Source organism: Notolabrus celidotus, chromosome 14 (genome assembly GCF_009762535.1).
Source record: "Notolabrus celidotus isolate fNotCel1 chromosome 14, fNotCel1.pri, whole genome shotgun sequence".
Classification (NCBI taxonomy): Eukaryota; Metazoa; Chordata; class Actinopteri; order Labriformes; family Labridae; genus Notolabrus; species Notolabrus celidotus.
The window spans coordinates 822,862-844,830 of NC_048285.1; the positions used below are offsets into that span (position 1 = coordinate 822,862).

General features: G+C 45.6%; 1 protein-coding gene across 4 annotated transcripts in view; it reads left to right on the forward strand.

The window, feature by feature from the left end:
* Positions 1 to 574: 574 nt before the first annotated feature.
* Positions 575 to 21,969, forward strand: part of myo18ab (myosin XVIIIAb) — a 157,958-nt gene continuing 136,563 nt past the window's right edge. For 3 of the 4 annotated variants that reach the window (XM_034701121.1, XM_034701122.1, XM_034701125.1), the window contains exons 1-2: positions 576 to 741; positions 3,826 to 4,964. In XM_034701121.1, the coding sequence (XP_034557012.1) occupies positions 3,945 to 4,964 (1,020 nt within the window). In that variant the 5' untranslated portion in view covers positions 576 to 741; positions 3,826 to 3,944. Of the gene's footprint in view, positions 742 to 3,825; positions 4,965 to 21,969 lie in introns of all 4 variants that reach the window. The other variant, XM_034701124.1, reaches the window with a different exon arrangement.

Consider the following 21,969-nt stretch of genomic DNA (forward strand, 5'->3'; position numbering starts at 1 on the left):
TTAAAATGGTGCCTAGTTTTTAATTTTCACAAGTTATATGCTCTTATCACCAACTTGCATAATAATTTGTCACGCTCATTTCTGCAGATTCTGCATTTATTTAAAAATACAGCCAACGTAATTTGAAAAGCATCATTTTAACCACACAGTTGAAGAAATATATTCACTATCTGACTTCTTGACAAATTTGAAAACCACTGTTAATATAGTTTTTGAAATATTCACATACATGCAACTTATCTAATAATTGTGCCCGCAGTGTATGTCTTAGTAGACTGTGCTCTCTTTGTACAAAGGCATGAAGGCATACAAATAAATATATAGATATAATAATACTAACATCAACTATAAACACAAAAGAAAAACAAGAACAAACTAAATCCACACCTCCACAGTACTACAGCCTCCTGGTACTCTGATGTAGTGTATTTATCATGTATTGTGTATAAAGTCTCCTGTGGTTTCCTGTATCAGCATTATCAGCAGCAGCCTGTACCTGCGGCTCTGGTCCAGCAGGGGTCGCTGTTTGTCTCTCCCCGCCCGCAGCCTGCAGAGACCCGGACCGGGAGCAGCCTGTACTTGCGACCCTGGTCCAGCAGGGGTCCCTGTTTGCCCGCCTCTCCCCGCCTGCAGAGACCAGGACCGGGAGCAGCCAGCCCTGAAAGCTTCAGTCTGCGGCTTCTGCTCCCAACGAGCCGAGCTGCCCCTTCTAACACAGAACCTTTGGAGTCCTGGATCACAGTGAGTACTCCTCCTTCTGTTACACCGTTAAATCAGAGGGGGTGGGTCTGTTCTGAAGCAGGGCCGGTCTGAGGACTCGCTCAGCCCGGGATCTGGATCACGGATCCCGGCTGTTGTTCCTGAAACGATCCGCTGAGACTGGATCAGATCAGGCTAGTTAGCTAGCTGATCACTGAGAGTTCACCAGGATGAATCAGGGCTGCTGCTGCTCTTTAAGGTCCTCTCAGGATCTCAGTCTCTGATATTGTATTATATGTATTTACCTTTATTAACATTAATGACACATTAAACCCTCTCACAGCAGCTAGCTACAGCAGCTAGCCCAGGAGCTACATGTCTGTTAGCTCTGTCAGACAGGGGCGGACCCGGACTTTGTGGACCGGGGGGGCGGGTTGGACTCAGACTCATGTAGGGAGGTCTGTGTGGACCGGGGGGGGGCTGGACTCAGATTCATGCAGGGAGGACTGTGTGGACTGGGGGGGACGGGCTGGACGGGCTGGACCCAGACTCATGTAGGGAGGACTGTGTGGACTGGGGGGGCCGGGCTGGACTCAGACTCATGCAGGGAGGACAGTGTGGACTGGGGGGGCCGGGCTGGACTCAGACTCATGGAGGACTGTGTGGACCGGGGGGGGCCGGGCTGGACTCAGACTCATGCAGGGAGGTCTGTGTGGACTGGGGGGGACGGGCTGGACCCAGACTCATGCAGGGAGGACTGTGTGGACTGGGGGGGCCGGGCTGGACCCAGACTCATGCAGGGAGGACTGTGTGGACCGGGGGGACCGGGCTGGACTCAGACTCATGCAGGGAGGTCTGTGTGGACTGGGGGGGACGGGCTGGACGGGCTGGACCCAGACTCATGTAGGGAGGACTGTGTGGACTGGGGGGGCCGGGCTGGACTCAGACTCATGCAGGGAGGACAGTGTGGACTGGGGGGGCCGGGCTGGACTCAGACTCATGGAGGACTGTGTGGACCGGGGGGGGCCGGGCTGGACTCAGACTCATGCAGGGAGGTCTGTGTGGACTGGGGGGGACGGGCTGGACCCAGACTCATGCAGGGAGGACTGTGTGGACTGGGGGGGCCGGGCTGGACCCAGACTCATGCAGGGAGGACTGTGTGGACCGGGGGGACCGGGCTGGACTCAGACTCATGCAGGGAGGTCTGTGTGGACTGGGGGGGACGGGCTGGACGGGCTGGACCCAGACTCATGCAGGGAGGACTGTGTGGACTGGGGGGGCCGGGCTGGACCCAGACTCATGCAGGGAGGACTGTGTGGACCGGGGGGGCCGGGCTGGACTCAGACTCATGCAGGGAGGACAGTGTGGACTGGGGGGGGCCGGGCTGGACTCAGACTCATGGAGGACTGTGTGGACCGGGGGGGCCGGGCTGGACTCAGACTCATGCAGGGAGGTCTGTGTGGACATGATGAATAAATGAACAGCATCTAGATACCTGACCTGTCCCCTTTAATCAGGTCTGCTGTAACCACTTACATTAAAGCTCCATGCGGAGGGCAGAGTCCTGTGTTCCTGTGTTCCTGTGTTTCTGTGTTCCTGTGTTCCTGTGTTCCTGTGTTCCTGTGTTCATGTGTTCATGTGTTCCTGTGTTCCTGTGTTCATGTGTTCCTGTGTTCATGTGTTCCTGTGTTCCTGTGTTCATGTGTTCATGTTTTCACGTCTGTGACTTCTTAAAGTGAGAGCAGAGAGGAAACTTCAACATCTCATAGGTTGTCTTTAAGGACTCATTATTAAACATGTGCAGGGATGCATTTTGACTGATCCCTCTCTTCTTCAGCTGTCTCATGTCATGGAGGTGTGATGTGTTTTCCTGCAGACAGCTCAGACTTTGCAGCTCAGATGCTCCCAGCTTCATAAAGTCTGGACCTGTTCAACTTCTCTCTCTTTGCATCTGGTGCATCGCTGCATCCTCATTTACTGCATCATCATCATCATCATCATCATCATCATCACTGACATCAGGAGTTATATTCTCCTGCAGAAACCTCTTCATCCTCTCTCTTCAGCTTCTCTGCAGCTCTTCAGATTCACGCTGTTAACTCTCCGTCACGTGACGAAGAAGAGCAGAAAGAGGAAGTGATTAACGGTTGATATTAAGCGTGATTTCAACTCCTGAATCAGAGTGCAGAAACATAATCCAGCCCGGATTCAATCTGACCGGTCTCTGGTTGTCAATGTAACAGAACGTGAGGCTCTAAGGCATTTCATCTATATTTAAAGATTTATACTCTACCCTGACATCACCTGAGTGTGTGTGTGTGTGTGTGTGTGTGAGTGTGAGTGTGAGTGAGTGAGTGAGTGAGTGTGTATCCTCTGCAGCTCGTTGACATTTCAACAATGAAACACAGACGTCTAAACCCAACATTATTACCTGTGTGTAATAATAGAGGAGCGTGTGTGTCACTCAGCCTAATGAGAAGCAGGCTGCAGGTTGTGTGTATGTGTATGTGTGTGTGTGTGTGTGTGCGTGTGTGCGCAGCAGAGAGTCCCTGCCTGAGTTTTGAGGGTTTGGACTCAGAGACCCGTTTCAAACTGAAGCCAGGAATGTGTTTTGGTCCTGCCAAGCTCCTCCAGTGGGCCTCCGTAATGTACGAGTGCTGGAGGTCTTACTTTACGGTCTCAGGCTCCTGATGCGGTTTAATTGTCTCCCAAAATAAAAACAAACGGCTCAGATCTGCAGGAGCCAGATGTTCGGGGGAGCAAGTCTCTCCTCGCAGACGCTACCGTCCTGACTCAGACCAGCAGAGAATACTGAGTCCTGGTTCTGAGTCCTGGTTCTGAGTCCTGGTTCTGAGTTCACTGTAGAGACGTGTGATGAGTTCACTTCAAGGTCAGAGAAGATGAACTTTATGTCACCGAGGGCAAGTCTACAGAAATAAGGAACTATTAAAGACTGGAGTACAGATCAGGACTCATTTAGAGCTGTGAGCAGGGACACAGAGGTCAGAGGTCGTTCACGTGTGTGTGCTCTGTGATGTTTACATGTTAGTGAGTAATGTCTTTCAGCAGTGTCTCTTCATGCATATTCATCCTGTAACCAGTGTTCCTCCTCTCTCCTCTCCTCAGGGGACTCGTCCCTGTTGGTTAAAGCCAAAGCATCTGACGGGTGACCTGGACCTGGACCTGGACCTGCAGCTCTGCGGGTAAACTCTGCCTGGTTTGACGGGAACACTGAGTCAGTCATCATGTTTAATCTGATGAAGAAGGATAAGGAGAGGGAAGGGAGTAGGAAGGACAAGAAGGACAAGAAGGAGAGGATGTCTGCTGCAGAGCTGCGCAGTCTGGAGGAGATGAGCATGCGGCGCGGCTTCTTCAACCTGAAGAGGGAGGCCAAGCGAGAGTCCAAGAACAAGCTGGAGATCTCAAACCCCATCCCCATCAAGGTGGCGAGCGGCAACGAGCTCACGCTCACCGACATCGAGTCCGACGGCTTGAGCAACCGCAGCAGCATGGTGCTGGACGACCAGCTGAGCGCCGCCAGCTCCACCGACGACCTGAAGGGGGAGGGCGGGGGAGGACAGGACGGGCACCGCAACTCTGTGCGAGACCGCGTCGCTCAGTTTGGATCCATCGCCAAGCAAAACTCGGCTCAGGTGGGTCAGATGATGAAACGCTTCTCCTTCTCCCAGAGGAGCAAAGAAGAGAGTCCCTCAGAGGGGTCCACGCCCTCAGGCCAGAACTCGGCCGCCCCGTCCCCGCAGGTGGAGAGCAAAGTCTTCAACATGCTCCGCAAACACAGCCTGAAGCAGCAGGCCGGAGCCCCGCCCACCAAGAGGGTCTGCATCCCCGAGGTAGTGGATAAGACCTTCCCCGCCGAGCTGCAGCTGCCGGCCGTCGTCGCTCCGAGCGCCCCGGAGACACGAGAGCTGGAGCTGCAGCGCCGGAACACCGGAGACTTTGGGTTCTCCCTGCGCCGCACCACCATGCTGGACCGCAGCCCTGACGGAGGCGTGTACCGACGAGTGGTCCACTTCGCAGAGCCCGGCGCCGGCACCAAGGACCTGGCGCTGGGTCTGGTTCCAGGGGACCGGCTCGTGGAGATTAACGGGAGGAACGTGGAGAACAAGAGCCGGGACGAGATCGTGGAGATGATCCGTCAGTCGGGCGACACGGTGCGGCTGAAGGTGCAGCCCATCCTGGAGCTGAGCGAGCTGAGCCGCTGCTGGCTGAGGAACACCGAGGGCCAGCGCCGGGAGTCCAGACACGTAAGTTACTCTCTGTACCACACACAAAGGTCAAAGGTCACTGATAAACTCTCTCTGTCGCTCTCACGTCTCACCGTCCTTCAGTGCAAGCTGATATCTGAGGGCGGTGTGATCATGAAGCCGTACAGCCTCTCATGTGAGGATCCGATCGTGACGTTGGCGTCGTTTGAAGTGATTCCTCTGCAGAGTTGGATCTGTAGGTTGTCTCGTAGAGTCCTGTTGCTCTGTGTGATATGATGGAGGTCAACGATGGATCGCTCCTCTGAATAACCCACACACGTTCCTCTGACTCCTCTGAACGTTATGCAACAGACACAAGAGGTTAACTCTGCAAGCTATCCACACAACTCTGTGTTTCTCTCCTCTTTCTCTTGGGTTTTTACTCTTTAGGATTAAAGAGGAACTTTTGCAGCAACCTCATGTTTCCTGATTGTTTGGATGAATCAGAGTCGTGCAGTAATCTTCTATATCAGCTCTCTTCTTCTAACATATGGACACAATGTAGTCTTGAGTCTTTCCATTTGCAGTCAGGGTGTCACATTTCCTGCATTAACAGTATCCGAGTGTCCTCCTCATGGCTCACTTGCTTGGCAGCATCAGAGGCTTTGTTTGTTTGCCTCTGTTGGCTCTGGTTCAAGGGTCCTTGTGACACAGTGGGACTGAAAAGGACTCTGCTCCCCCCCCTCGGTCCTGCAGACAGGGAGGGACTCTGTGCGGCCCACGTGGTCCTCCCCCTCAGAGAGCTCTGCTGGATCAGGGTCTGGATCTGAGGGTGCTGCTGCTGCTGCAGTGATTTCCATGGAACAAACAAGAAGTGCACACACACACACACACACACACACACACACACACACACACACACACACACACACACACACACACACACACACACACACCACACACACACACACCCTCTAACTCCATGTGTGTGTGTGTGCAGCTGATTTGTGAACGTGTTAAACAGCGGGCCTGTCTGCGTCTCTTTGTCCCCTCTAACAGAGATCACCGGCTCCTCTGCTGGTCTGAATGAAGCTGGTCCATCACTCAGTCCGGACCCAGGCTTTAACAGAGAGTCTGAATCTGAACCATCAGGTCTAACTCACCACAGCAGCTTCTTCTACATGAGATTATAATCTTCATCTCGACCTGGCGCACTTTCATGTTTGGTATCAGCTGCTCTGAGTCCTTATAATCCTGAATAATTCAGGTCTTCATCTGGCACGTCGTACTTCACACATGGAACTTGATCCAGGTGTGTTTGTGGATAAAGAATATTATATCATCAGACTTTAATTATTCATACTGTATGGAAAAAGTGAAGAGACCATGTTTCCTGACGTTAACACGATGCTGCCGGCTAGAAACAACATGCATCCCAGTGTTGTAGTTTTGTGTGTTGATCCTGTTCCAGAGTGGAGCGTCTCTCCTCATAAAGGAGCTTTGGTTAAGTCCTGACATGTAGAGAGCAGCTTAGGCAAGGCAAGGCAAGGCAAGGCAGCTTTATTTGTATAGCGCATTTCATACACGAGGGCAACTCAATGTGCTTTACATTAAAACATTAAAAGCATTGGAGACATTCAGACAGGCATAAAAGAACATAATTAAAATGACAAATATGATAAAACAGAAAAGAAAAGGAAGATTAGAAATATCTTAAAAATGACATTAAAATTTTAATTTAAAGTGGGTTAAAATAATCTAAGATAGGAAGGCAGTGGTAAATAAAAAAGTCTTAGTCTTTGATTTAAAAGAGGTGAGAGTTGGAGCAGACCTACAGCTTTCAGGGAGTGTGTTCCAGATATGTGGTGCATAATGACTAAACGCTGCTTCACCATGTTTCCTTCTGAATCTATGGACTGAAAGCAGACCAGTACCTGATGACCTCAGAGGTCGAGGTGGTTCATATAGTAGTAGCAGATCAGCAATGTATTTTGGGCCTAAACCATTCAGGTCTTTATAAACCATCAGCAGAATTTTAAAGTCTATTCTCTGACAGACAGGAAGCCAGTGTAGGGATCTAAGAACTGGAGTAATGTGGTTTCTTGGTCCTTGTTAGGACTCAAGCAGCAGCATTCTGTATGAGCTGCAGTCGTCTGATGGACTTTTTAGGGAGTCCTGTACAGACCCCGTTACAGTAGTCTAGTCTGCTAAAGATAAATGCATGGGGGAGTTTTTCTGCATCCTGCTGAGACATAAGTCCTTTAATCCTTGATATAATCTTAAGGTGATAGTAGGCTGACTTTGTAGCTTAGTCAAACTGGAGTTGTCATGATAACAGGATTTTACTTTGATGAAGTAAAACCCAGATGATGTCGATTCCAAAGCAACAAAAAATGAACTCCTGATATTCAGTCTGAATCATCAGTCCTGATCCAGAAGAGGTGTGTGAGGTGTGTGAGGTGTGTGAGGTGTGTGAGGTGTGTGAGGTGTGTGAGGTGTGTATATCTGCATCATCTTATATCATCATCCACATTAGGTCATCTTATGGCGTTGGTCATCATGCAGTCATGAAGCTCCCTGTGGACAGTCTGCAGGTTGAGACTCATAGAGGATATAAAGAGACTGGATGATACTGCTGCCTCTCTCCTGTGCGCTCAGTCTGTTTATGACGGTAACAAAGAAGCGTGAGTCTTAATTTGATGCTAAAAGAATGTAACAAACATCAGTATTTGCAGACCTGTGAATGAGGAGAGTTAGCAGTGTAGTGGCTGTGACAGAGAGAGGAGCAGAGAGACACACAGCAGGCAGGAAGAAGGAGTTTTTGCAGAGGTGTGGAGGCGTTGATGAGTTTCTGATGTATTTGATGTTGTTACACGTCACGTTCAAGTTACAGAAAGGTGGCGTTGAAGGTTAATGTGAGCAGCCGTAGCGTTGGGGCTGTGACGCATCTTTCATTTTTCAAACTACGTCCAAACTTGGTTCTGATTGGATTTGCAAAAATGCACATTTCTTGTTGTTTATTACGAACCAGAGTTTCTGAGAATGATCTAAAAAGGACCTGTCTGTAGGGCTGGTACTCAAACAGGATCAGAGTTGATACTCAGCTGTAGAGATGAAACTCTTCACAGCTGTGAAACCAGAACAGTCTGTAAAGGAGCAGATTATTGAAATCTTACTGATAACAAATTGTCTTTTAAAGGAGGAACGATGTGGGTTTGACTTCACAGCTCTCTGTGTTTCAGGCAGACTGAGGGTTAAACAACTGGTTCAGCATCACGTTGTGTAAGTAGGACCTAAAGCTGGAGCCAAGAGTCCTCTACACAAACAAGAGCGCATTAAGATTTAATCAAGATTTGGACGCAGACAGACAGGATGCACCTTTTCTTTGAGCTCGGACCAGTACAGACAGGATGTTCCTCAAAGAAAGGCCCAGTGGGATGATTTTAGACAATAGGTGTTTTCCAGAAGGAAGAACTTGCTTTTTAAATCAGTGAGAGGAGCTGCTCCCCTTGACTGTTTATATCACAGGAGCTGCGATTGATGGGGATCTGATTGTGTTTTTAAAGAGACATTTAACCTCAGAGTCGATCCGCTCTCTATCTCAACTTCTCTGCTTTAGTCTGCTGAAGATTAAGGATCTGTTGGTGTTGGCTAGTACTTCAAGGTTTACTGCTCATAACTGATATTCTAACTCATGAACAGGCTCAGAGTCAGTCTGATGATCGTTGGTTGGGTATGAACCACACTTGATTTTCACTCATAGACTGATCCCAGTAGAAAGAGAGATCTGTAAAAGCTAATGTGTTGTGTGCTGATAGCTGACGGGGTCTGGGTTCACACTTCTGTGAATGTTTTTGCTTCCTTCACTCTGCATGTGATCTTTTTTTCTGCATGCAACCAACACTGACTGGTGTAATTGGTCAAAACTACTCAGACAACGACAAACGAAACCCGGACGCTTCCATCTTCAAAGATCAGAGACTCAAAAATGATTCTCAGCACAGAAAACTGGGGCTCAGTAGAAGTCCTAAACCGTAACCCAATGGTCCCCTACTACGCTGTTGCAGGATCAATTAGGATGTACAAAGACCTGATGACGGTGGAGCTTCGATGTGGCACTGTTGCAGACTTGCAGTTGGTAAAGGTTTTTTGCAGCACCCAACTGGGCAATTCTTCTCATGTAGTCCAGAGAACTGGATCTGAACATGCCTGATCAGAAGCCTCTTCACCCAGGATGATCTCTCTCTTTTTATTTTTTCAAAGTTATATATTTTGGGCATTTCCACCTTTAATGGACAGAACAGCTGAAGAGAGACCGGACATGTGGGGGGCAGAGAGTTGGGGAAGACATGCAGTAAATGGTCAAGGCTGGAATCAACCTACGACCTCTGCAACAAGGGCTATAGCCTCTGTATATGGGGCGCGCTTAGACCGCTAGGCCAACGGCGCCCCACAGGGTGAATTTCTGATGAATTCTCCAGTCTTGAAACTGATCAGTTATCATCTGACAGTGAAACAGCCCCAGGGAGTAATGGTCCGACTTTAAAGGACTTCATGTCATGATGGAGTTCTTCATGTGATACCCTGTTTACAGTCTGAACAACAACATGAAAGTAACCGCGGCGGTCTGAGATGAACGATGGATGAAAGCTGATCCATCATCAGGTGACTGCTGGGGGTTCTGGGATCACATGACGGTGGATCCTGCTCCTCCTGTTTTTGCTCTCTGTACGGACTTTACTCCTGCGTACAACCAGAACCTGTTATTATGTTCCTCTGTGTTTTACTACTAACACTACCTGGACTAAAAGTCACTGATGATAACTGATGTTTATCTGTCGTGGACTTGTATGAGCATTTCTGCAGCTCTACACTGTTACTGTTTGTTGTTTTTGAAAGAAGTTGACCTGACATTAGTGGATTATTTGAGTCCGGTTGGTCGTGATGTTGGATTGTTGCACTGACTGGCAAACTGACTGATAAACTTACTGATACCAAAGACTGTGTTTTAGGGAGGCAGTCCCAAACAGCTGTCCTTAAACATGAAGAATTTCCTGAGGGAACCTTCCCAGAGGATACAGTTTCTATCTATCTATCTATGAAGTCTCCCTCGTTCAAAACTAAACACCAGAACATGTTGGCCTGACATGAGTTGGAAAGCAGAGTTCCCCGTAACATGACAATAATCTGTAATCTGTGGCAGATGTCCTCCCTCAGAGGAGACAAACAGCCTGAAGTTCAGAGCATTCCCCGAGCAGAGGCCTCTGGTCCGGGTCACGGAGTCGCTCCAGTCAGACCGGATATGCAGCATTCAGCAGACGGAGGTTACAGCTGACGGGGACGGACTGTCCTCAAGTTTCCTCCAGAGTTTACTCTGTGGGATGAGAGTGCTGGCGTTTGGCAGCAGGTCCAGGTCTCTCCTTGGTGTTGTGTTTGTGTTGCAGCAGGTCGATTCATGTTTAATGTTCATTTTATTAACAGAGTCATAAAAGAAGTCGATAACCACAGAGAGTGTTCAGCAGGCCGTCTGCGAGCCTCTCTCATCATCCTGTCTTTAAATATGATGATGAAGAAGTTTGATCTCTGCATTCTTCATCTTACCGTTACATTAATTAACTTTGAGATATTTCAAAGCTCATCCCTCTTTCTCTCCCTCCTCATCCTCTCTCTCTGTGTGCACCCTTAGTGCTGCCTGTTCACTTTGGCAGAGACGTTGTTGTTTCTGCCCATTCAGGAAGTCATTCTGCCTTAACTCGCTTCCACTTTGATTCAGGCCTCAAACTTTCTGCTCCCAACTGTTTCCTCAGACTTCCAGAAAAATAACTTTTCAGGCTTTTCTTTAAAATCATTTTAATGATAAGAGAAGTAGAAGCATAAAAAGTGTCACTCTTCATCATGGAGTTTCTTTCCTCTCTGTGTTGTTGGTTAGGAGTCCTCATGAGTTTACATCAGGGGTGTCCAAAGTACGGCCCGGGGGCCAATCGCGGCCCAAGGTCCATTTATTTATGGCCCCAAGCTTCCATCTTAAATTGTGTTATTTATAGCACAGATATTAATCCCATCTGAATCATCTGTACATTTGCAGTTTCTTTCAAGCGCACAAACAAAACTAAAGTCAATCCAGAAACATCTCAAAAAGCTTCATACTGACTACTTTTATAAAAGCCAAAGCTCTGGGAATTCTGCAAGACGACAATAAAGAAGAAACACAAGAACTCTTAAAGCTAGGGTTGGTAGTCTCGGAAAACTAGCATGAATTTGAATGTAGCATTTCCTCATGACTCCGTCTAACCCCTCCCCTCCTCCCTCAGAGCTCCTCCAAAACGATGCCCCCCCCCCCCCCCCCCCCCTCACATGCACGAGCGCCACTGACTTGCGACCATATGATGGTGACTGATTCAAAACCGGTCCTCACCAAAACATTCTCATAGTGAAAGTTAAAAACACAAACAAACATGGCTGCTGTTAGTACTCACAACTGTCATGCTAGCATTATCCAGTTGTACCGGTGACACGATATCAGGAGAAAAGTTATAACACATATATAATACTGTAACAACTCTACTGTTTGTTAAACATGTTCAGTGTAGATGTTCTTAATTCCTACAGTGTTGACAGTCAGTGAAGGCATCAGGAGAGGTGTAGAGTGTGTGAGCGGGAGAGAGGAGAGACAAGAGGAGAAGTTCTTCATTCATTCAAACATTGATTGTTGTTTTGTTGGTTGGCGTGATCACGGCCGACAGTGACCGGTTATTAAAGATCAACGTGTTCACGAATCAGCTCGTCATCACTACAGCGTCCGGACGGACGCTATAACACATCTACACTTTCTGTAGGACTTACTAAATGTCATTAATTCTTCTGCTTGTCAGAGCCCCCGTGGTGAGAGCTTTTTAGACTCTGATCCGGACTACAGTCCTGAGCGAAGCCCCTCATCGGGTCAGAGGGGACAGGCCCGAGGTTGAGCGAGAGGGGCAGGAAATAGAGTCAGGGGCAGTAGAGGCAGGAGACGGGGACTCGGAGTACATGCCGGGGAAATGTACGCGCAGGAGGCGGGCAGAACAGCAGGACGGGATTTGAATGGTTTAAAATTTTGGACCCAAAAAAGGCTGATTGGTAGCAGCTTTTCTTCCTTCTTTTTTAAGAACACATCATGTATTGATTGCCATCAGGACATAAAGATCATTTTAACCAGTATAACAAAAAGTGGATCTAAATCTGACTACCAACCCCAGCTTTAAAGCTGACAGGTTTTCAAATTAATATTTTTATCATGGTGTGAAAATGTTCTTGATGAACACTAAAAGTTCAGAAGACACAAAAGAGGTTACAAGAAAAAAATCTAAATTATGAAATTGTGCAGAAAAGGCCAAATTTGGTGCATAAAAATAGTTTAGAATGCAGGACAAGAATTATTTAGTTCTTAATATGTTGTCTGCTGGTCAGAAAAGTCTTAAAAACAACATGAAAAAGAAGTGTGATGAAATCCAGATCATGATCCTGCCATAGGAAAATAATGAGACAATATTTTTCCTACATTGCCCGACCCCTGATCCTCCAGAAGAAGATAAAGTTTGCTAATGTATTCGTGGCTTGTGGAGAACTGAGGACTACCTAGTTACTGATTTATTGAGATAATAATGTAAAATAATTATTAAGACATTTCATATCTAACTTTTATGATTCCTAAGTCTCAGTAGGAGCCACTGGCCCTGAGGTATTCTGACAACATCAAATGTGGCCCTCTTTGAAAAAAGTTTGGACACCCCTGGTTTACATGATCAGGGATGGAGAGACCTTCCTCCAGCTGATGATATCCAGATATTGTGACAAACCTTGGGTAACTACCTGCTCCCCAAACTTCTCATTATCGAATCAGAAACCTTTTGACCTTGCTCCCTGATTGTCCGGCTTTCAGCTCAAATGTAAAATAAATGTAGTAACCGTCACAGCAGCCAACAGACCGGTGTCGGAGCATTTAAGATTTGGGTCTGAGCAGCCAGTGGACCAAGTTGTAGCACCAAAAGGCGTTTTTCGATCGGTCGACCCAGGGTCTAAATTTAGTTCAGGGGTAGTTAATCTCCCTTCTGAAAAGCCCCTGGTAGGGGGTAGTACTTTTCAAAGGGGGGCGGGTCCTGCAATGCTGAACGTGTCTGATTGGTAGATTAACCTCAGTGTTTTTATTCCTCCCTCCGTCCACAATAACATCACACACATCTGTGATTCACTTGATTTCTCTTTCTTTCATTAGTTTTTATTTGTTCTATCTTTTTTGTATGTGTGTGTACTTTTCAAAAGAAGAAGCTGTGATTCTCTTGATTTAGCAGCTTGTAACAGTAGTCTTCTCTCAGCCCACCGTGAATGCGTCTCTCCCGGTGTTCCGGTTTTAAAAGTGACCCTGTAAACTGGAGACCTTCAGCTGAACGTGTCAGTGTTTGTGGAGTTTACACAGCTGTTGAAACACAGAGGGAGTTCCTGGGAATGCAAACTAGTTCAGTTTTTATTAAGATTTCAAAATATCCTCATCAGATATTTAATGATGGTCTAAAGACGTTTATGAGGGATGCATCCGGCTGAAAGTCTCCAGTTAACAGGGTCGCTGTTTAAACCAAAACACCGGCCGATCTCTGCGATCACGGCTTTTTGAGTCCAAAACACTCTCATGATCTCACTCTCTGATGTCATCATCAGAGCAGAAAGCGTCTCAGCAGCCAGCAGTCAGTGCACGCCATTCTTATCTCCGTCCTGATGGGAGTCAATGTTGGAGACATGAAATAGTTGTAGCAGTCATACCTGAATCCCCAGGTGCTCGTTCAGTAGAGCAAGTTCGTCCGTCATCATGTCTGTTTCCATCTTCATCACACTGATGTCTTTGTATTTGCTTGAAAAACCAGATAATTCTTTGAGCTCGTGTTTCATTGGCTGAGGCAGTCCAGTCCCCTGAGGCGGTTATGTTGAAGATGGCTGCTTATGTTGTGGATTTACTGCCACATCAGGTACACAGGAGATGGGAGTTCATGCTAAGCGTTAATGGTGATCATGGCTCTTCAGATGCAGCATGTCTGACATGTAGAGACTGAATGTGTGTACGCCTCTAGAAGCTTGAATCAGCTTTAAACTGTGTGCAGAGTTTTTATTTGCAGTCTTCACAGCTTGTTGTTTCTAACAGCCAGTGAGGAACATTCCTTTAAGAAGAACAGGATCAGGATGGAAAAACATTCTGTATTTTATTCACTTATTAACACATACTTCAGGTCGGGGGTTTCCACAGAGTAACATCCTGAGCTTTGTGTTGGACGGGTTCCTGTGCTGAAAGTTCTCCACTTATTCCCTTCACAAGTCTCAACAAAGAAGCGTTGGATTCAGACTTTCTGATGGTCTGAATTCAATGAATGAAATTAGTGTGTCTTGAGAAATCCTCCAGCCTCCTACTAGAAGCCCACGCTGTGTGAAGAACAGCTCAGGAAGCTGGCGTCCTCGTCATACACATGTTTTTACGTATCCTCCAAACCGCACTCATAGTGAGGCCGTTAGTGAGGGTGATGCACGGGATGGAAATACTTAGAGCTAACTTGTCAGCTTGTAAATCAGCTGGAGACTTCTGCCCCAAACTATCTATAACTCGCAGGAGGAATTCAGATCGAAGAGGCCTGGAGGGAGAGAGGAGGGAGAGGGGGGGAGAGGGAGGCTGGAGCGTGAGAGAGAGAGAGAAACTGGAGGTTAAAGAAGCAAAGCCATCTTCACTTGTCTTAACAGGCGGACTGGAAACAACGGGAAGCAGGCTCTCCTCCCTTTAGGTCTCACTCTGGTATTTGTGGAATCTTGTGTGGAACAAATAGGCCACTTCCTGACCCTCTCCCCCGAGACCTCCTTATGGGAGGACCGAGTCTTTAAGGCTGAGGGCCGATGGAGGGGGGACCTTAATGTCTGTGGAAGTATTAGATAAAGAGTCTTTAACAAAGTAATGTGACTCCGTTTTATCATTTACACATAATTTATAGATTCATTTTTACAGCTGTGATCTGACCCAGCAGACTGAGACCTGTAGCTTCCTCAGTAAACACACCAGCGTGGAGTAAAGCCGTTTATCAGGGCATTAATAAATAAATGTATAAATTAAAACCATAAAATTATTGGAAATATCTTCCTGTAAATTTGTCAATTTATTTTCTTGGATTTCTGACTTAATTCTCATTTTTTCAAACAGATTTGTACATTTCTCTTGTATGTTTACGTCTTTAAAGGTGCAGTTTGTTGTATTTAGCAGCGTTTATCAGATCAGACATGGTAGAAAATAAATATGATATTAATGAGTACGTCTGACTTAAAATGAGCCCCTCCACTGATGCTGCCACATTGCCTCGCCATGTTCTACAGAACAGACAAACTAGTGACATGTGTACAGAATGATTTGTATTGATCATAGACTGTATAAAATATGGACGTGGTATCCGTGATGTCACCCATCTGTTACTGAGAGCTGTTTTGAAGCAAATCGACGGCAGCAGCCATATTGGTAATGCGGAACTCAACTAGGCAGAGTGTGACGTAGTGTGAGTCTCTTAGCCAATGGCTGTGTGTTCCCGACCGGGATTCACGTCAGTCATGTCCTTATTTGGGCAAAACTCATAATCTTAATATCTTCTTAACCGTCACGTTAGAAAAAAATTCACCCCCTGCACAGTGTGTGCCATTAGAGAGATTAGCGTTGTAGGGCCAAGCTGTTTTTTGAACCAGGCTGTAAACATGTTTATTAATGCTGCAAAGATCGTCTTTTTCCCATTCATGTCTATGTGGTTTCCAGTGTTTCTGCAGCCAGCCTCAAGAGGATTCTCGATGTACTGCAGTTTATATCACTTCCGCATTGGCTTCATCGTTTGAGACCGGAGTTTGCCGCTTGGTATTGATAAGACGTTTATGATGTCATGTATGACAGGAGCTTCTTGTCCTTAAAGGCCACCGTCACTTCACCAAGAGGAGTGAGAGAGGGAGTGTTTCAGTCTAGAATCTGACTGCTAGATATCACTAAATATTCACATCTCTATTCACTTTACCTTCAAATAGAATTATTTAAAGTAATAGTCCGGTTATTTTTGTTTTAAATATTGAATTGTATCTACCAGGAATTATTTTATATTTCATTTAAAAAAAAATGTTGTTCATTTCTGTTTGAAGATTTTTTTTTTTGTGTAATTTTACAGTATTTATTTCTGGTAAATGTGTGAATTTAATCAAAAATTCTGAGATTTTTTTTCATGTGAATTTTCAATTTTTCATCTCACAGATATCTGAATATTTTTTCTATATATTCCAGATATTTTCTTTAGTTGGTTAAGTTTTAAGATCTCAAAACTTTTGTACTTTTTTTTTAACTTTTAATCCTTATTTTTTGTGTGTAAATAAGACTTGAAAACACAAGGGACTGTTAAAGTTCATCTCTTTGAATTTGTAAGATTAAATAACCCTCAGGAACTTTAGAGAATATTTAGGTTCAGGTTCAGGTTACTTTGTTTGTACTCGTAGGTAAACTTGTTTTGCAGCCAGTGAGATGTTAGGTCGATACAAAATTACAAGATAGACTTCAGACAGAACAAACTACTTAATGTGCAAAACATACAAAAAATATCCTAAAACTAATGTAACACTAAAAACTAGACAGGTTTAGTGTATGTTTTTATTTTCTCTCTGCTCTAATTTGAAAACTCTATAATCTCAGCAGAGTGTATTAATCAGCGTGGTTGAAGTGGATTTTTATAATCTGATTCATGTCAGTCAATGTCTCATATTTGATGGCAGGATAACAGAACAGTATTTTTTTAAGTATGCTCTGGACTTTCTGAAGAATGCGGTTCACTAAGGGTTAATCCTGAGCTGTAGGTCGAGGAATAGTTGACTTTCTTCCAGTGTTTTAAGCCTCTCAGTCAAACACACTTCCTGCAGCCTCTCATTGTGTCATAATGTTGACCGCGGCGCTGTGTTGATGCTTACATCCTCTTGTTCTCTGCCTCCAGCCTGAGACGGGAAGGGAGGCGGAAACAGTCGGAGGAAATCTGAGCGTTATGTGTTCTCAAGTTGGAGACTCATTCACAACAAACACGAGGAGAGTTTAAATCCACACAGATCACAAACAGGTCATGTTACACGTCTCCTGTCTGTTTAAAGTTATCTGACAGCCTCAGATGAAGCACGTCCTCTTGAAGATATTTAATGTTTTCAACCCAGCAGCGTCTTGTGAAACCTTTAACACCAAGCAACATGTGAGACATATTTGTCGTCTCTGGAAAGCCTGAAAAAGCCACGAGAAGCTGAAATGAAGCTGGGGCTGCGCTGAGAGCGACCACGACCCGTGTGTGTGATGTGGTCGGAGCAGAGGCTTGTTTCCATGCAGCAGGAATGAGTCGGTGAACTCTGCTGTACCGGGTTTGAGACCGCTGTTTGGATATATTCATGAACTCACTGTGAAAACTCAGTGATGACACAGAGAGCTTCTGTTGGATGGTAGTCATCATGCAGGAGAGACTGGCTGCAACTTTGGATAAAATGCAAATTCAAAAACACCGACAATATTTCAAAACAAAGTGCATTTCAGACACAGCTCAGTTTCCAAAATTAGAAACAGACTGCATGAAGCTCTCAGTTTTTAGACCACCAATGGAAGCTGCAGCAAAGTTCTCTACGAGCCGGACTCACTGAGTACTCTGCAGAACTGCAACTCCATTTACCAGCCAGGACCAGCTCTTAGTTCTGCTGCTATACGCCTAGACTGCCAGGTCTTCCTGTCCCATTAAAGGTGACATATCACGCTTTTTCATCAACATATATTGGTCTAAGAGGTCCCCAAAACATGTCTTTAAAGTTTATGCTCAAAAAAACACTTTGAAATCAGATTTTGGTCTGCCTGAAAAGCCCTCTTCTTCAGCCCTCCTCAGAACAGTCTGTTTTCTCTCTGACCACGCCCCCTCAGGAAGTGGATGTGGCCTCGGCTCTCCAGCACGTTGATCTAATGTTTACATGTTGGCTGAATATACACGGCTGCTCACAGATCACGTTACTTCAACCCTCTGAATCTGATCCAGAATCTGATCCTGATGGAGAGGCGCCTGCAGCAGGACCTTTCTGAAGGATTGGTCACAGATTTAGTGTTTCTTGTTGTTTTATTTATCAGTATGTAGACGTGTGTCTTGGTACACAGCTACGAACATGTAGCTATGTGGCTATGCTAAGTAGCACTAGCACTTATCCATGATAAATAAAAATCATCCACTAGATCTTCAAATCTGCAGACGTGGGGAGTAAAACCGACCTCTGCCAGAAAGGCAGCAGGACCTTTCTGAAGGATTGGTCACAGATTTAGTGTTTCTTGTTGTTTTATTTGTCAGTATGTCGACGTGTGTCTTGGTACACAGCTACAGCTACGACATGTAGCTATGTAGCTATGCTAACTAGCGCTAGCACTTATCCATGGTAAATAAAAATCATCCACTAGATCTTCAAATCTGCAGACGTGGGGAGTAAAACAGACCTTTGTGTTTATTAAGACAGCCTACAACTAGCATGCCTCCCTCCTAAGCTCCTTGTTAGCACACATGTGTGCAGGGAATGAAAAACAGAGGAGGGGTTGAGTTGTATTTTATACAGTCTATGGACTGAACAAGCTCCGAGCTCTGACTCCGTGACAGACCGGATATTGTTGTTACGTAACAAAAACACTGAAGTCTGAAACGGCTGGTTTCACACACATTTACAGAAAGGTGGAGAAATCAGAACAGGGGCAGAATGGAGTATTTTCATTCTCGGGGGGTTTATAGACACGCCAGGGAAACATATTTCAGGTAGAGAACCATTAAAAAGTCCATTTTGCATGATATGTCACCTTTAAAGTTCCTAACCATAGACCTTTCTGGAGTCCCTGAGCTCCCTTGTCTCGTAGGTTCCTCTGGATCTCTGCTGCTGTGGACGCGCCAGACTCCAGATGCTACAACTACTACTATCCGTCTCCCCACTATCATCTCTCTCTCTTTCTTCATCTCCCTCTATCCCTCTCTCCAACACGGTCTCAGCAGATGTGTGTCTAACATGAGTCTGGTCCTGCTGGAGGTTTCTGCCTGTTAAAGGAAGTTTGTCCTTGCCACTGTAACTTGCTAAATGCTGCAAAGTGCTCTGCTCATGGTGGATTAAGATGAGATCAGACTGAGTCCTGTCTGTAAGATGGGACTGGATCTGATCCTGTCTTGATGTTGGGTCTTTGTTAATAATAGAACATAGAGTACGGTCTAGACCTGCTCTGCCTCTGAGTTAAGTGTCTGCAGCTGCAAACTGTAGCTGTTGTTAGCTAGTTAGCTCAGTTATCCTTGAGCTCTAGTCTGTGCACAGGTTTGTTGACTGAAAACACTGACACAGTCTGCTGAGAGATTTACAGCTCTGACAGAGCTCTGGTCTGCAGGGTTTGTTTTTCATTTGCACCACTTCACTGTGGTTTAGTTTTTAGAAACGTTGGTATATCTGCCTCTTCCTCTCCTCATATAAATACATTTCCTCTTCACAGATGTAACCCATGATCCTCTCACTGGTGACGAATGTTGCACAAACAAAGCTCTGGGTCCAGTTTGTGATATTAAAGCATGTTGTTGTTTCAGTCAGGCCTGTTTGTGCAGCTCTGAGGGAGCTGTGTTTTCATTCTGCAGTCCAGCACGGTTAATTTAACAAACCGAGGGCAGATACCAGCAAGACAAACAAACAGAGACAGGAAGGGCAGTGTGCATTGGATGTATATTATAGAAAACAATAGAAAGGCATGTCTGTGTCTGCATTCAGCCTTTAAACATCCACCAAGCAGAGTTTACCACAGAGATACAGAAATACTCCAGATGACCCAGATCTGTTTTATTATACTACATGACAGTCTGATGTCTCTTTAGCTCTTTACAGTCTGTTTGATAAATCAGGTCTGCAGCTTCTTGAGCAGCGTGTTTGTGTTGGAGATGAGCCGCACAGGTCTGATGAGCAGGCGCTGAAAGGCTGCGTGTTCCTGACTGACTGATTGTGTGTGAGAGTTCAGAGCGCTGTGAGGACAGACGAGCAGGACTCAGGAATGATGTAGAACAAGTTGTAAAGCAGCGTGATTGGCCGCACACACACGCAGACTGGATGTGTGTTAATCACATCTGTGCAGAAACAATGAGGCGGCGTTAGGATGTAATTACTGGTAGACGTCGGATCAGTGGCTGAACCGGAGGACGGGTGTCTAAAAATACTTCAGACATCTTTGTATCTTATCTGTCAGCGTCCCTCTTTTATAAACACGGAGCCAGAAATAGAAACCTGAAGAGTCCACCTGCTGAGACTCACACTGATCAAACCAGACTGTATCTCAGCTGATGTCAGGCGTCTGGCCCTGAGGAGTTAAGATATGAATAAATGATGTTTTACAGAGTTAAAGAGGAGGCTGAGATCTCTGTAGGAGGTGTGTGTGTTTGGATATCTTCATGCATGAGGAAGTTAAATGAGCCTCTTCCACGGAGGCTGCCATCTTGCACCGCCATGTTTCTACAGTAACACAGAACGGACTAACTAGTGACATATGTATTCCAAATTATTTGTAATAATAAGAAGTTTATGATGTGAAAACTTGACAACTGGAGGATCATATTTATCCTGTATCACAGGAGCTTTTTGTCCCTAAAGACCACCGTCACTTCACCGCCAGGAGGAGTGAGCAAGGGAGCGGTTCAGTCTGTAATCTGATCGCTAGATATCAGTAAATATTCACGTTTCTACATTCTTTACCTTCAAATATAAATATTTAAAGTTATCTTCCAGTTATTTTTGCTGTAAATATTTAACTTTATTTTCCAGGAATTCTTTTATATTTAATTTTTAATTTTTTTTTCATTTGTGTTCAAAGAGTTTTATTAGGGCCCGAGCACCGCTGGTGTAGAAGGCCCTCTTGTAACCCTCAGGATTGTTCTTTCTTCAGCCACTTAAAACGCATTTTTGGACCCCTGAACATGAATGAAAGCGTGGATATTTTTGCACACTCATCGAGTTTTTATAGGTCTCGCAAAAAAAATTCTCAGTAGCGCCCCCTAGAGGTAAAAATAACCCCCTACGCATAGAGTTTTTTTGAGCTACATGCATGAAAAGTACTACGCATATTCATGGCATCAGGACGCACAAAAAAGCCTCTTGCACCCATATTTGAAACTCAACAGGAAGAGCACCACCTAGCTTTGAACATGAAAAATGGGGCCAAAATGGGTCCGTGCAAGGGTGCATACTTTTGCTAATTTCTCCTAGAGCTTTTCTCCGATTCAGTCCAAACGAGGCACATTCTATAGTAAACCCACTGACAATAAATAGTAAAGGCATTCCATTCAGACTAAAATTGTGGGCGTGTCAGACTTTGGGGCGGGGCATCAAAAAATAATGATGGAAAACAGATTTTTGTGACTTTAAAATGCACGTAATTTCACCTCATCCAACACACTCGTCAGGCCTTGGGAAAATTGCGACATTTTTTGGGTGTCGCCAAAGAAGTCGAAAAAAGGTGCTCACTAGCGCCCCCTAAAGTTTTCAAAAACCCCTCCCTATAGAGGTTATTTTGAGCTACATGCTTGAAAATCAATACGCATATTCATGGCATCAGGACGCACAAAAAAGCCTCTTGCACCCATATCCCAAACTCAACAGGAAGAGCGCCACCTAGCTTTGAACATGACAAATAGCGTCCAAATAAGGGTGCATACTTTCGTTATCTTCTCCGAGGGCTTTTCTCCGATTCAGTCCAAACCAAGGGCAACCTATAGTAGACACCTTGACGATTAAAAACTGTTCAAAGAATTCCGTTCAGACTAATATTGTGGGCGTGGCAGGCGTTTAGGCGGGGCATCAAACACACATACAGCTTTGAATGTGAAGAATGACGCCCAAATAAGGGTGCATACTTTTGAGAGCTCCTCCTAGGGTTTTTCTCTGATTCAGTCCAAACAAGGCACATTCTATAGCAGACATATTGACGATTATAAAACCATTAAAAGCATTCCGTTCAGACTAAAATTGTGGGCGT